Consider the following 17,104-nt stretch of genomic DNA (forward strand, 5'->3'; position numbering starts at 1 on the left):
CTCTTTTTCTTAAAATATGTATTACCTATAACTAAACCCCTTTCTATACAAAGTTCAATCAAAGGGCTCCCATTATCATTTACACCTGGCACCCCAAACTTACCTACCACACCCTCTCTAAAAGTTTCTCCTACTTTAGCATTCAGGTCCCCTACCACAATTACTCTCTCACTTGGTTCAAAGGCTCCTATACATTCACTTAACATCTCCCAAAATCTCTCTCTCTCCTCTGCATTCCTCTCTTCTCCAGGTGCATACACGCTTATTATGACCCACTTCTCGCATCCAACCTTTACTTTAATCCACATAATTCTTGAATTTACACATTCATATTCTCTTTTCTGCTTCCATAACTGATCATTTAACATTACTGCTACCCCTTCCTTTGCTCTAACTCTCTCAGATACTCCAGATTTAATCCCATTTATTTCCCCCCACTGAAACTCTCCTACCCCCTTCAGCTTTGTTTCGCTTAGGGCCAGGACATCCAACTTTTTTTCATTCATAACATCAGCAATCATCTGTTTCTTGTCATCCGCACTACATCCACGCACATTTAAGCATCCCAGTTTTATAAAGTTTTTCTTCTTCTCTTTTTAGTAAATGTCTACAGGAGAAGGGGTTACTAGCCCATTGCTCCCGGCATTTTAGTCGCCTCATACGACATGCATGGCTTACGGAGGAAAGATTCTTTTCCACTTCCCCATGGACAATAGAAGAAATAAAGAAGAACAAGAGCTATTTAGAAAAAGGAGAAAAACCTAGATGTATGTATATATATATGCATGTGCGTGTCTGTGAAGTGTGACCAAAGTGTAAGTAGGAGTAGCAAGATATCCCTGTTATCTAGCGTGTTTATGAGACAGAAAAAGAAACCAGCAATCCTACCATCATGCAAAACAGTTACAGGTTTTTGTTTCACAGTCATCTGGCAGGATGGTAGTACTTCCCTGGGTGGTTGCTGTCTACCAACCTACTACCTACATTATTGAGTATATATACGTCCGAATCACTGGTTTGTAAGACATATATACACGGCCGAAAGAGTCAAAGGGTTAACAAGTATATACGTATATACACACCCCTCTGGGTTTTCTTCTATTTTCTTACTAGTTTTTGTTTTTATTTCCTCGTCTCCATGGGGATGTGAAACAGAATTTTTCCTCTGTAAGCCAAGCGTGTCGTACGAGGCGACTAAAATGCCGAGAGCAAGAAGCTAGTAACCCCTACTCCTGTATATACAGCCTCTCCTCACTTAGCGATGTACTGGTTTAACGACGACTTGGACTTATGATGGGCTCTCTGACCAGTATGCATACCTAAATAATGTATATTAGAGGCGAGTTCCTCTATTCTGTTTATTTCAATATACAGTACACTACTGTATAAACTTTTAAAAATATACTAAAAATGTTATAAATGGTGTACGGGTAACATTAAAGCAATATCAAAGATGGTTGACATAAACCCACTACCATTATAGTTTGCTCCTCGTTTAGTGACGAATTCATTTATCAAAGCGGTATTAGGAACACAACTCCATCGTTAAGTGAGGAGAGGCTCTATTTCTAAAGTTAAAAAGAGAAACTTTTTTTTTTCTTTTTGGGCCACCCTGCTTCAGTGGGATATGGCCGGTTTGTTGAAAGAAAGAAAAGAAAGAATTGCTGGTCTTTTTTTCTGTCTCATAAACACATAGGATAACAGGTATATCTTGCTACTTCTACCTACACTTAAGTCACACTATACATGCATGTACATGCATATATGTACACACCCCTCTGTTTTTATTTCTATTTTCTTGATAATTCTTGTTCTTCTTTATTTCCTCTTATCTGCATAGGAAAGTGGAGAATTCTTCCTCCGTAAGCTATGCATGTCATAAGAGGCGACTAAAATGCGGGCAGCAAGGGGCTATTAACCCCTTCTGTACACACTACTAAATTTAACCCTTTCAGGGTCCAAGGCCAAAATCTGAAGTCACGCACCAGTGTCCAAGGAATTTTGAAAAAAAAAAAAATTATTTTTTCTTACAGAATTAAAGAGCATATTTTTGTGAAGGTAATAAAACAAAAAAAATTAGAATCTGATCAGTACTTACCGAGATACAGTGCCAAGAAGTTTGTAGAAAATGATGTGGTGGCGGCAACATCGACGAATTCCACATACGCGTATTATATTATTTTGTTTTTTTTGTTGTTTTTTCTTTTCTTTTCCAATTTTTTTCTATTCCTACTAACATTTGGGGCCTGAGAGACCAATACTGTATATAATTTATATATATAAACTCACTGTATTGAACACAATAACCGCACTAAAGTTATTATCATATTATTGTTTACCACTATTGTTTATTACAATAAACATGCACAAATATTGTATAATACTAATGTTCTATCATATATTTACATATTTACAATCACTGGACATGGTTTTAGAACTGCTGGAGCTTGTGGAACTCCTTGAAACAAGGCACCATGCACAGAGGCACCTTACATTCCTCACACATAAACCGAGTGTCTTTGCGTCTTTGTTGCCGTCGTTTTGTTTGTGCACAGACAATGCATCTCTTCTGAGCAAATTTCTTTTGAGTTGAAGGAAGCTGTATTATGAAATGATCACCTTCTCTCCTCAAACGCTTGGGTATATTGTGATGAATTCGAGGACCTTGTTGTATTGCAGGTGTTGTTACCTGGTACTTCATTATGAGTTGTCTGACAACAGACAAACAAAATTCATCATACGGTGGTCTGTTACCAGTCTTTATTTGGTACATATTATATGCATTCAGCATTGAAATGTCCATGAGATGGAAGAAAAGTTTCATGTACCACTTGTAACTCTTACGAACACAGTCAACAAAACCAATCTGCATGTCACACTTGTCAACCAAGCGCATGTTTTGTGTATAATCAATCACTGTCACTGGTTTTCGAATACGTTCATTAGTCACTCGATCAACTTTGCCACTGTCTTGCATTTCATTACGGTGAATGGTTGTCAACAATGTGACATCTCGTTTGTCATGCCACCGTAATGCCATGATGTCATTGGCAGTAAACACCTGCACGTCATCACCACGAACACCTGCATTGAGCCTGGGCATATGTTTACGATTAGAACGCACTGTGCCACACACATCTGTCTTGTTCACTCGCATGAAATCACTGAGTAATGGGCTTGTGTACCAGTTATCGGTATATAATGTATGGCCCTTACCAAGATATGGTGCCATCATGTTTCTCACTACGTCACCTGATATACCCAATAACATCTTGGTATCTTTCAATGTTTTACTACCCGTGTATACAACAATATCCAACACCAGGCCACTGTCACAATCACAGAGTACAAACAATTTTATACCAAAGCGGTTCCTCTTGCTCGGTATATACTGCTTGAATGACAGTCTACCTTTGAACAAAATCAAAGACTCGTCAATTACAAGATTCTTGAATGGATAAAAGTATATCCTGAACTTTTGTTTGAGATACATGAAAACATTTCTAATCTTGTATAACCTGTCACTTCTGTCAGGCCTGGTTTTGTCAGAGAAGTGCAACATACGTAACAGTAAGATAAACCTGTTCACTGGTATTATTTCACTGAAGGATGGGGTACAAATTAGCCGATCTGTGGACCAGTATGCTTTTATATTATGCTTATAGACGTGAGGCATAAGCATTATTGTTGCAAAAAGCAAATACATTTCTGCAACAGTCGTCTCTTTCCACCTGTGTAGTCTTGACTGTGGTGATAGGATCGTATTTGCCATGGTGTACTGAAAATACTTATTACTTTCCCTGACAATAATTTCCATCAATGGCTGGTCAAAGAATAATTCAAAGAATTCCAGTTCATTGGCCGTGGTTCCAAGGGGACAGGTAGGTAGAATTCCACTTTGAGAGTCATCAAAGTGGTGAGGGCTGGGAACAAAATTGGGATTTTGCTGCCAATCCCAGATACGGTTTGCTGGTGGATACTGGACATCATAGGCTGGTTGAACGGGTGGTTGTGGCGGGCTCGTGGGTGACGCTCCGCTTTGTCCTTGAACTGACGAGTCAGCAGCGTGGGTCCCCGCGTGGAGCAGCGAGTCACGCATGGCGGTGCCACTACCACCACCAGCCCCACTAACACCATCCACTGATGTTTGTGGCCCATCCATGCCAAGTGTAGCCACATCATCCTCACTATCACTACCTAAAACGGGTGTAGGGCCACGGGATGTACTCCGGGATGTACTCCGGGATGTACTACGGGATGTACTCCGTCCCCTAGACACAGCATAGGGTACACTACCCGAGCGCATGCGGCGGCGAACATACCGACGCTTCACTGGTGAATATGTTTCCTCACTATCACTACTCGAATGATCGTCGAGCGCAATAAAATCACAATCCACGTCAGAATCATCGTCATTACTGAAGTCAGAGGCCAGGCCACGGGAAAATATTAGTTTTCTCTTACGTTTAGGAACACCCGACCGTGAGTCACGAGTGCCCACACCAGAGGTAGAAGGTCGAGGATCGTCGGGGTTTTCTGCACTATTATCGATATCCTGGTCATTCTTTTCGGTCACTAACTGATCAAAGCCATAGAATTCGTCTTCATTTCCACTTCCATCAGTGTCAGAACTATCAGATAGGAAGAGGAGAGTCCCAATTTTCCGGGGAGTGAGAGCTGACTTGCGACGAGGCATGGTGAACAAGGGCGACTGAGCCGGCGTTCCCACAATGCTATGCAGGCGCCTAGATTTTTTGTTTATGGCGCACACCCACGGCGCAGACCCATTCTCTCATATGTAGGCCTATGAGCGCTTTCGCGCTAAATTTGACGGCGCTAGAATTTTGGCGTAGATCTACGGTTTGGACACTCACCGACCAGCCGTAGATCTACGGGACGGACCCTGAAAGGGTTAAAAAGGTCACCCTGCCTCGGTGGGATATGGCTGGTGTTTACAAAAAAAATATATATTTAGCACCAATGATATTCTGAAATTCTCCATGGGGGAGCAGAACAGCATTCTTCCTTCGTAAGCCAGGCGTGTTGTAAGAGGTGACTAAAATACCAGGAGCAAGGGGCTAGTAACCCCTTCTCCTGTATATATTACTAAATTTAAAAGGAAAACTTTTGTTTTTTCCTTTTGAGCCACCCTGCCTTGGTGGGATACGGCTGGTTTGTTGAAAGAAGATATTCCGAAATCTAGTTTTACCTCAAAAAGCAAAAAATTACTTACTGTATAACAGCCAGGAGATCCTCGACTGCCTTCCGTACATCACTGTCTATTTCTTCATTTCCTGTGTAGAACTCAAGGCTCTCCAAGTAAGGTGCTGCTTTTGCTAATGCTCGAAGTTCTTGAAATGAAAAGAGAATTTTTTTTATACAAATTCTTCCTAATCTTCACAACAAAATTATATGAAATTAATGCATATAGTGTTCCAGAGTATAGATTAAAAGAAAGAAGAGTCATATTCTCAAATCTCCAAAAAAAAAAAATGTTAACTGGATTTGAATGACCTCAGAAAAACAAGAACCTAGCTGAATGTAATTTGAAAAGATTTCAACAGGATAGCATACTGTACTGAAAGAAACTATTACTGAAAACTGATTGCAAAAGAGAAACTCATTATTATCAGATTTTAATTATAAAATAATAAGACTGAGTGGCAGACACAGAATGGAACGGGAAACAAATGGTAAAGACAATTCCGTGTTGTCCACTGGGTTTCCAGTGGACAACACGGAAAAAGCCTGTCGATTCTGGATTTTGTCTGTTAGTATAAATGTAATACTACTACTTACTGGCATGCTTTTATTAACCCTTTGAGGGTCCAGAGGCCAAATCTCAGAATGACAGCCAGGGTCCAAGAATTTGAGTGAAAAAATTTTTTGTTATTTTTTCTTATGAAATGATAGAGAATCTTTTTCTGAAGGTAATAAAACAAAAAGTGTGAAAATTGATGGAAAATTGACGAAATTATGCTCTCATGAATTTTGCTGCATTAGCAATATTTACGCACTGGTGATTTTGCCAACTTTGACTCTCATTTTAGGTCAATTACATTTCCAGTTGACCAAATTCTTAGCTATTTCGCTAGTGTTAGTACTTCTATTTTATCGACTGAGCAAAAGAAATCGCCCAGTCAACTGTTTCAACTACCCAATAAAGTGATCGGAAATTGGTAATTTGGCCAATTTAACCCTTTGACTGTCAAGACCCCAAATCCTGAAGTGTGCCTCTGTCGCAAAATATTCGGAAAAAAAAATTGTTTTTTCTCATGAAATGATAGAGAATCTTTTTCCGATGGTAATGACACCAAAAGTACAAAATTTTGATGGAAAACTTATGGAATTACACTCTAATGAAGTTAGCAATCTAGGCGATACATACGGATGGGTGATTTCGCCCACTGAGCCCTATTTTCGGCCAATTCCATTGTTCAAGTCGACCAAACTCATAGCTATTTCTTTAGAACTCCATTTGTTCTATCGACTGAGTCCAAGAAACCGCCCATTTACTGATTTCAACTACCCAATAAAGTGGTCAGAAATTAGCAATTTGACCAATTTCACGCAAATTAAAAAAAGATGCCAATTTCAAAATAGGGTCCAGAATAAACAATACAGACATACCTATAAATAAAACAACATTTTCTCTGTTCATCAGTCACATCTCCAGGCCCCTCTTATATTACTCTTGCTTTCTATTTTGAATTTTTATTCACACAAAAAAATAGAAGATTTACTGTTATGCAGACTACTGAATTGTTGTAATAACTGTATAAATAATGTCAACCCATTTGTGACTGTGTATTAGAATGGCTAGTTGGACACTTATTGGATGGTGACGCCATTTGTTTACTCTTGAACATCAGCAAAAATCGAACATTTCCGCCACTTTGAGCTTAATTTCAAGGTCCTTTTCATTGTGAAACCAATCTGTAATATGTCTTCCATTTTATCAAATGAGACCAAAAAAACGAGAATACAACCATAAATACTATACGAAAATACATCTCAAAGTCGGCATTTTAATCCAAAAACAGTTTTTTTTTTCTCATTATCCACTGTGTGCTGCAAGATTCTTTTTTAAGCACACACTGACCACACAGACCCATTCTCTCACATGTGGGCCTACCAGCTTTCTCTCGCTTGATTTGAAGCCTCTAGAATTTTGGCGTATTAATATGTCGCCAACACTGGCTTATAAGACGTATATATACGACACCAAAAATCAAAGTGTTAACACAAAGTTCAAAATATTCCAATTTCAAAATAGGGTCCAGAAAAAACAATGCAGGCATTCCTGGCACTAAACTAACATTTCCTCTGTTTATTAACCCTTTCAGGGTCCGTCCCATAGACCTACGGCTTCACGTTCAGGGTCCAAATTCTAGCGGAGTCAAATTTAGCGCAAAAACGCTGGTAGGCCTACATATGAGAGAATGGGTCTGTGTGGTGTGCGTGTGCCATAAGCAAAAAATCTAGGCGCCCGCATAGCATTGTGGGAACACCGGCTCGGTTACCTTTGTTCACCATGCCTCGTCGCAAGGCAGCTCTCACTCCAAGGAAAATTGGGACTCTCCTCTTCCTATCTGATAGTTCTGACTCTGATGGAAGTGGAAATGAAGACGAATTCTTTGGCTTTGATCAGTTTGTGACTGAAAGGAATGACCAGGATATCGATAATAGTGCAGAAAACCCTGACGATCCTCAACCTTCTACCTCTGGTGTGGGCACGCCTCAGTCACGGTCAGTTGTACCTCATCGCAAGAGAAAACTATTATTTTCGCGTGGCCAGGCCTCTGACTTCAGTAATGATGATGATAGTGGCGTGGATTGTGATTTTATTGCTCTTGACGATCATTCGAGTAGTGATAGTGAGGAAACATTCACCAGTGAAGCATCGGTATGTACGCCGCCGCATGCGCTCGGGTAGTGTTCCCTCTGCAGTGCCCAGGGGACGGAGTACATTCCATGGCCCTACACCAGGAATAGACAGTGAAAGTGAGGATGATGTGGCTACACTTGGCATGGATAGACCACAGGCATCAGTGGGTGGTGGTAGTGGTGATGGTAGTGCCACAGCCATGCGTGACTCACCAGCCCAGGCTGGGACCCACGCTGCTGACTCCTCAGTTCAAGGACAAAGCAGAGCGTCAGCCACCAGCCCACCACAACTACCCGCACAACCAGCCTATGATGTCCAGTATCCACCAGCAAACCGTATCTGGGATTGGCAGTAAAATCCCAATTTTGTTCCCAAGCCCCACCACTTTGATGACTCTCAAAGTGGAATTCTACCTACTTGTCCCCTTGGAACCACGGTCAACGAACTGGAATTCTTTGAAATATTCTTTGACCAGCCCTTGATGGAAACTATTGTCAGGGAAAGTAACAAGTATTTTGAGTACACCATGGCAAATACGATCATATCACCACAGTCAAGACTACACCGGTAGAAAGAGATGACTGTTGCAGAAATGTATTTGCTTTTTGCAACAATAATGCTTATGCCTCATGTCTATAAGTATAATATAAAAGCATACTGGTCCACAGATCAACTAATTTCTACCCCGGTCTTCAGTGAAATCATCCCAGTGAACAGGTTTATCTTACTGTTACGTATGTTGCACTTCTCTGACAAAACTAGGCCTGACAGAAGTGACAGGTTATACAAGATTAGAAATGTTTTTATGTATCTGAAACAAAATTTCAACATGTACTTTTATCCATTCAAGAATCTTGCAATTGACGAGTCTTTGATTTTGTTCAAAGGTAGACTGTTGTTCAAGCAGTATATACCGAGCAAGAGGAAACGCTTTGGTATAAAACTGTTTGTGACTGTGACAGTGGCCTGGTATTGGATATTGTTGTATACACGGGATGTAAAACAGTGAAAGATACCAAGATGTTATTGGGTATCTCAGGTGACGTAGTGAGAAGCATGATGGCACCTTATCTTGGTAAGGGGCATACATTATATACCGATAACTGGTACACAAGCCCTTTACTCAGTGATTTCTTACGAGTGAACAAGACAGATGTGTGTGGCACAGTGCGTTCTAATCGTAAACATATGCCCAGGCTCAACGCAGGTGCTCGTGGTGATGACGTGCAGGTGTTTACTGCCAGTGACATCATGGCATTACGGTGGCATGACAAACGAGATGTCACATTGTTGACAACCATTCACTGTAATGAAATGCAAGACAGTGGCCAAGTTGATAGAATGACTAATGAACGTATTCAAAAACCAGCGACAGTGATTGATTATACACAAAACATGCGCTTGGTTGACAAATGTGACATGCAGATTGGCTTTGTTGACTGTGTTCGTAAGAGTTACAAGTGGTACATGAAACTTTTCTTCCATCTCATGGACATTTCAATGCTCAATGCATATACTATGTACCAAATGAAGACTGGCAACAGACCACCGTATGGTGAATTTTGTTTGTCTGTTGTCAGACAACTCATAATGAAGTACCAGGTAACAACACCTGCTATACAACAAGGTCCTCGAGCTCCTCAGAATATACCCAAGTGTTTGAGGAGGGAAGGTGATCATTTCATAATACAGCTTCCTGCAACTAAGAAGAAATTTGCTCAGAAGAGATGCATTGTCTGTGCACAAACGAAACGACGGCAACAAAGACACAAAGACACTTGGTTTATGTGCGAGGAATGTAAGGTACCTCTGTGCATGATGCCTTGTTTCAAGGAGTTCCACAAGCTCCAGCAGTTCTAAAAACATGTCCAGTGATTGTAAATATGTAAATATATGTTAGAACATTAGTATTATACAAGATTTGTTCATGTTTATTGTAATAAACAAAAGTGGTAAACAATAATATGATAATAACTTTAGTGCAGTTATTGTGTTCAATGCAGTGAGTTTATATATATACATTATATACAGTATTGGTCTCTCAGGCCCCAAATGTTAGTAGGAAAAGAAAAAAATTAGAAAAGAAAAGAAAAAACTACAAAAACCGTTAAATACAATAATGCGCGTATGTGGAAATCGTCGATGTTGCCGCCACCCGGTCATTTTGGGTCAACTTCTCGGCACTGTATCTCGGTAAGCACTGATCAGATTTTTTTTTGTTTTATTACCTTCACAAAAATATACAGTGGACCCTCGAGCAACGATGGCATCGTCAAACGTTAAATCCGACTAGCGATACATTTTAACGCAAAAATTTTGCCTCGACTAGAGCTAAAAAACTCGACCAACACGATTCGTTCCGTCTGAGACGCATCCACTTGTGGCCAGTGTTTACAAGCCAGCCAGCCACCACGGTCCCATCCAAACATACAATCGGAACATTTCATATTATCACAGCGTTTTTAGTGATTGCACCTGCAAAATAAGTCACCATGGGCCCCAAGAAAGCTTCTAGTGCCAACCCTGCAGCAAAAAGGGTGAGAATTACTATGGATATGTTGAGGTTGGCAAGGAGATGTTTGAGGGGAGGGTTAATATCAGAGTTAAGTGTTCTATGTATGTAATAGGTGCAGTAATAAGTATGGATGTTTTGTATGGTGAGTAGGTTTAGTGTTTTGAATATTGGTGGAGTGTGCTGCCTGTAGTGGGAATTTGTTATCATTCTAACTGCAGCCTTTTGTTGGGTAATTAGTGGTCTGAGATGGTTAATTGTTGTTGAGCCCCATGCACAAATTCCATAGGTAAGATAGGGGTAAATAAGAGAGTGATATAGGGCCAGGAGGGCTGACTGTGGAACATAGTACCATATCTTCGATAGTATGCCTACGGTCTTGGAAATTTTCTTAGAAATTTGTTGTATATGTGTATGAAATTTGAGTCTATTATCAAGGTGGATTCCTAAGAATTTTCCCTCTGTTAGCTTTGTGATAGGTGATCCGTTTATCATTATGTTAAGAGGGACATCTGTAGCTCTGTTACCAAACTGAATGAAGTAGGTTTTGTCAATGTTTAGTGTAAGCTTGTTAGTCCTCATCCAGGTAGATATTTTCTGTAATTCGGTATTTACAGTATTGGCTAGCGTGACTGGGCTCGGGTGAGAGAAGACGTATGTAGTGTCATCTGCAAATAGTGTGGGTTTGAGTAATTGCGAAGCATTTGGTAGGTCATTTATGTATAGGAGAAAGAGAAGAGGGCCAAGGACACTTCCCTGTGGGACACCAACTGAAATTGGTTGTGCGGAAGAGTTTGCCCCATTTGCGTACACATATTGGCTTCTGTTGCTGAGGTATGACTTGAGGTAGTTGAGGGAGTGCCCTCTTATACCATAGTGTGACAATTTTACGTGGAGCAAGTCATGGTAAACTGTATCAAAAGCTTTACGTAAGTCAATGAAGATCCCCAGTGGGACTTCTTTTTTCTCTATTGCAGTGTATATATGTTCTAGCATGTGTATAATAGCATCATTAGTATTTTTATTAGGCCTGAATCCAAATTGGCAGGGGTTGAGTATGTTTTGGGAGATGACGTAGGAGTAGATTTGTTTATGAATTAATTTTTCGAAGATTTTTGAGAGAGGGTGTAAGTTGGATAATGGCCTATAGTTATTCAACTCTGTTTGGTCTCCTCCTTTATGGATCGGGGTGACCCTTGCTATTTTGAGAACTGTAGGGAAGGTGGAGGATTCAATGGATTTGTTAATGAGTGTTGCAATGATTGGTGATAGCACTTGTGACACTTTTTTGTATATAAAGGGTGGTAAGGTATTTAAATCTCCTGCCTTGTTTTTTTGTGCATTGATAATAAGGGAGACTTCGTATGGGTTAGTCAGAGCTAGGAACAATGTGTTCGGGTAGTTTCCAGTGAGGTAGTCATTTGGTGGGGTATCTGAGCTTGGGATTTTATTGGCAAGGTTTTGTCCTATAGTGGAGAAGAAATCATTGAGTCTGTTTGCTGTTTCTGTTGGTGGGAGTTGGGGTTCATCTGATTTTGCTAATTTTATTTCGCTATTTCGTGATATCTTTTTTGTTCCTAGAATTTCTGATAGGGTCTTCCAGGTCTTTTTTATATCACCTCATAAGTTGGATAATCTGTTCTCATAATACAATTTTTTTGCCCTTCTTATCAGGCTGGTTAGGATTGACGAGTAACGTTTTGTTTGGTCTCTGGTTATGTGACCCATTCTGTACTGTTTTTCATATCGGTGTTTTGTATTTATGGATTTGAGAATGCTGGGTGTTAGCCAGGGACTGTTCAGTCTCTTAGCTGTCATCTGTTTAGTTTTTTTTAGGGCAGTGCTTGTTATAGAGGTATTGGGTCTTTTTTAGAAAATTATTAATACATTCGTCAATATCTGTATAGATTTCTAGCTCAGTGTGCCAGTCAATGTTTGTTACTGCTGTTGTGAAGTTATTAACAGCTGCCTCATTGTGAAGTCTGAAGGTGACTTCAGTAGTGTCTTGGGGTAATTTATAGAGAGTTGTTATGAGGAAAGTAGGGTAGTGGTCTGTGGTATTATCTGTGATTATGCCTGATTTTAAAGGGGATATGGTGTTGGTCCAGATGTGGTCAAGTAGGGAAACACTAGTCTCCGTAACTCTTGTAGGTTTTGTTACTGTTGGTAGCAACATGCAGTTACTCATTGTGTTTGTGAATTCAGTAACGTGTAGGTCCTGGTCTTGCAGGAGATTTATACTGAAGTCACCTGAGAGTAGTAAGTGATCTTTGTTCATGCGTGCATCAGTTATCATACTTCCTAGGTTTTGACTAAATTGGCTAATGTTTGACTGTAGATGTTAATCAATGTGAGAGGTTTTTGTAGGTATTTGGATTTGAATTTAGCTATTATATATTCCCCATGTTCATCCCTTGTGCAAGTATTAGTGATACATTCTAGTTGGTCTGCGTAGTATATAGCTGTGCCACCCCCTTGTTGATCTGGCCTACAGTTGTGTATGGCTGTGTAACCAGGAATGGCCTATATAGACATCTGTAGTATCAGGCTTTAGCCAGGTTTCAGTTAGTGTAATGATGGACATATTGGCATGCAAGGAATTTAGTAATGCTATGAGGTCATCATAATGCTTGCTTAAAGATTTGATATTGTAGTTAAAGACAGTTATGTTGTTGTTGGCTCTGAGGAGTGCCTTTGATTGTTCTGCTGTGTAGTAATTACAACAACTGTTTGGTTTATTTAAGTCATTAAATAAGAGGTTGGTATCAGGATCAATGCTTGTAATCATAAGATTTGTAGTGAATCTATAGTTAGAATTAAGTATAAAACAAAGTAAATACAGTGGACCCTCAACCAGCAATGGCATCGATTAACGATAAATCTAACTAGCGATTCATTTAAACGCAAAAATTTTGCCTCGACTAGCGCTTAAAAACCCGACCAGCGCTTTTCGTTCTGTACCATACGCGTCCACTTTGGCCTGAGCGCGCCTCACTTGTCCCTTTGGTGCCAGTGTTTACAAGCCAGCCAGCCACCGCGGTCGCTTCCAAACATACAACTGGAACATTTCATATTATCACAGCCTCTTTAGTGATTGCACCTGCAAAATAAGTCACCATGGGCCCCAAGAAAGCTTCTAGTGCCAACCCTACAGCAAAAAGGGTGAGAATTACTATGGAGATGAAGAAAGAGATCATTGATAAATATGAAAGTGGAGTGCGTATCTCTGAGCTGGTCAGGTTGTATAATAAACCCCAATCAACCATCGCTACTATTGTGGGCAAGAAAACGGCAATCAAGGAAGCTGTTCTTGCCAAAGGTGCAACTATGTTTTCGAAACTGAGATCGCAAGTACTCAAAGATGTTGAGAGACTGTTATTGGTGTGGATAAACGAGAAACAGCATCTCTCAAGCGATCATACGTGAAAAGGCTAGAAAGTTGCATGACGATTTAATTAAAAAAATGCCTGCAACTAGTGATGTGAGTGAATTTAAGGCCAGCAAAGGTTGGTTTGAGAGATTTAAGAAGCGTAGTGGCATACATAGTGTGATAAGGCATGGTGAGGCTGCCAGTTCAGACCACAAAGCAGCTGAAAAATATGTGCAGGACTTCAAGGAGTACATAGACAGTGAAGGACTGAAACCTGAACAAGTGTTTAATTGTGACGAAACAGGCCTGTTTTGGAAGAAAATGCCAAGCAGGACGTACATTACTCAGGAGGAAAAGGCACTCCCAGGACATAAGCCTATGAAAGACAGGCTTACTTTGTTGATGTGTGCCAATGCTAGTGGTGATTGCAAAGTGAAGCCTTTATTGGTGTATCACTCTGAAACCCCCAGAGTGTTCAGGAAAAACAATGTCCTCAAGGCTAATTTGTGTGTGCTGTGGAGGGCAAACAGTAAGGCATGGGTCACTAGGGACTTTTTCTATGACTGATTACACCATGCATTTGCCCCCGATGCGAAAAATTACCTAATTGAAAAGAAATTAGACCTTAAGTGCCTCCTGGTATTAGACAATGCCCCTGGTCATCCTACAGACGTGGCAGAGCGACTTTCTAGGGACATGAGCTTCATTAAGGTGAAGTTTTTGCCTCCTAATACCACTCCTCTCCTGCAGCCCATGGACCAGCAGGTTATTTCCAACTTCAAGAAACTGTACACAAAAGCTATGTTTGAAAGGTGCTTTGTAGTGACCTCAGAAACTCAACTGACTCTAAGAGAGTTTTGGAAAGATCATTTTACCATCCTCAATTGTGTAAACATTATAGGTAAGACTTGGGAGGAAGTGACTAAGAGGACATTGAACTCTACTTGGAAAAAAATGTGGCCAGAATGTGTAGACAAAAGGGATTTTGAAGGGTTTGAGGCTAACCCTGAGAATCCTATGCCAGTTGAGGAATCCACTGTGGCATTGGGGAAGTCCTTGGGGTTGGAGGTTAGTGGGGAGGATGTGGAAGAGTTGGTGGTGGAGGACAGTGAAGAACCACTGATGAGCTGCTAGATCATCTTGAACAGCAAGAGAGCAGACCTGAGGAAACTGCTTCGGGGGTAGGGGAGAGAGAAATTGAAGAAGTTGTCTACTTCTAAGATTAAGGAAATCTGTGCAATGTGGCTTAAAGTGCAAAGCTTTATGGATGATAATCACCCTGACACAGCTACTGCAAGCCGTGTTGGCAACCTGTACACTGACAATGTTGTGAACCACTTTAGGAAAGTCATAAAGGAACGAGAGGTACAGGCCTCTATGGACAGATATGTTGTGCGACAGAAGTCCAGTGACTCTCAAGCTGGTCCTAGTGGCATTAAAAGAACAAGGGAAGTAACCCCAGAAAAAGACTTGCTGCCTCAAGTGCTAATGGAAGGGGATTCCCCTTCTAAATAGTAAGAAGATAATGCTCTCCCCTCCTCCCATCCCATCAATCATCACCAGATCTTCAATAAAAGTAAGTGTCATGTAACTGTGCATGTAATCTTCAGTTTGTGTGTATTAAAATTAATATTTCATGTGGTAAAATTTTGTTTTTTTTCAATACTTTTGGGTGTCTTGCTCGGATTAATTTGATTTCCATTATTTCTTATGGGGAAAATTAACTTGACACCGTATGGTGAATTTTGTTTGTCTGTTGTCAGACAACTCATAATGAAGTACCAGGTAAGAACACCTGCTATACAACACGGTCCTCGAATTCCTCAGGATATACCCAAGCGTTTGAGGAGGGAAGGTGATCATTTCATAATACAACTTCCTTCAACTCAGAAGAAATTTGCTCAGAAGAGATGCATCGTCTGTGCACAAACAAAACGACGGCAACAAAGACGCAAAGACACTCGGTTTATGTGTGAGGAATGTAAGGTGCCTCTGTGCATGGTGCCTTGTTTCAAGGAGTTCCACAAGCTCCAGCAGTTCTAAAACCATGTCCAGTGATTGTAAATATGTAAATATATGATAGAACATTAGTATTATACAAGATTTGTGAATGTTTATTGTAATAAACAACAGTGGTAAACAATATGATAATAACTTTAGTGTGGTTATTGTGTTCAATACAGTGAGTTTATATATATACATTATATACAGTATTGGTCTCTCAGGTCCCAAATGTTAGTAGGAATAGAAAAAAATTGGAAAAGAAAAGAAAAAACAAGAAAAACCGCAAAATAATGTAATGCGCGTATGTGGAATTCGTCGATGTTGCAGCCACCACATCATTTTTGACAAACTTCTTGGCACTGTATCTCGGTAAGTACTGATCAGATTTTTTTTTTTGTCTTATTACCTTCACAAAAATATGCTCTTTAATTCTGTAAGAAAAAATAATTTTTTTTTTTTCAAAATTTCTTGGGACACTGGAGCACCACTTCAGATTTTGGCCTTGGACCCTGAAGGGGTTAAAGTTGCTGCATATTTTATATGTACTCTGATAATTATACTTAATTGTACCTGTACCTAAATATACTAGCACACTGTCCTGGTGTGCAGTTACATGTTAAAATCACTAAGTCTCTCTCTACTCATGACGCCAATATTACGTAATAATAATCACTCTTGGGCACACTAAATGTCTTATTTTACATCAATATAGGCATTTTTATTAATCCATCTATGATATTTTCCTCAAAATTATATATGAAACCCATTACATAGCATATAAACATGATACATACACTCACAGAATAAAACTTGATGTAAATATGAGATTTGTTTACAAAGCAGCTGTGTAGGTAGTGTCGGAAGAATTATGTTTTTTCTAGTCAAACTGGGGGATAACTGTAGAAAAATATTCTTTTCGTATGCCTTTACTCTATATAGAGCAATTCACGACCCTTGTGGGTTTAGTGCTTTTTATAGTAAATAATAATAATAATATTATTATTATTATTATTATCTTCATTCACTCTAAAAATGGTGTGTTGCTGTTAGTTTATTCTGAACTAACTTGTACAACTTGTATAAAAGAAGCCAGGTTACTAGGATCCCATAGTAGAAAAAGTGTTATGCTTAGATTCCACTCACATGACAGGAAAATAGACTTAATTATTGCATCTATTAAAGTAAAGAAAGAGGTATACATAAATGAGTGTCTTACCAAAAAACGTCAGAACCTCCTGTATAGAGTCAGAAAACTTAAGCGGGAGAATAATGACAATACACCAATGCTTCACACGGGATGGGAAAATTCTTGTTAGGAAAACAAATGTAG

At 39.8% G+C, this 17,104-nt stretch overlaps 1 protein-coding gene across 6 annotated transcripts in view; it reads right to left on the reverse strand.

The window, feature by feature from the left end:
* Window positions 1-17,104, reverse strand: part of Ero1L (endoplasmic reticulum oxidoreductin-1-like protein) — a 302,659-nt gene that overhangs the window by 40,761 nt on the left and 244,794 nt on the right. For all 6 annotated transcript variants that reach the window (XM_070080927.1, XM_070080934.1, XM_070080939.1 and 3 more), the window contains one exon: window positions 5,234-5,351. In XM_070080927.1, coding sequence (XP_069937028.1) covers window positions 5,234-5,351 — 118 coding nt within the window. The remainder of the gene's footprint in view (window positions 1-5,233; window positions 5,352-17,104) is intronic.

Source organism: Cherax quadricarinatus, chromosome 6, assembly GCF_038502225.1.
Source record: "Cherax quadricarinatus isolate ZL_2023a chromosome 6, ASM3850222v1, whole genome shotgun sequence".
Lineage (NCBI taxonomy): Eukaryota > Metazoa > Arthropoda > Malacostraca > Decapoda > Parastacidae > Cherax > Cherax quadricarinatus.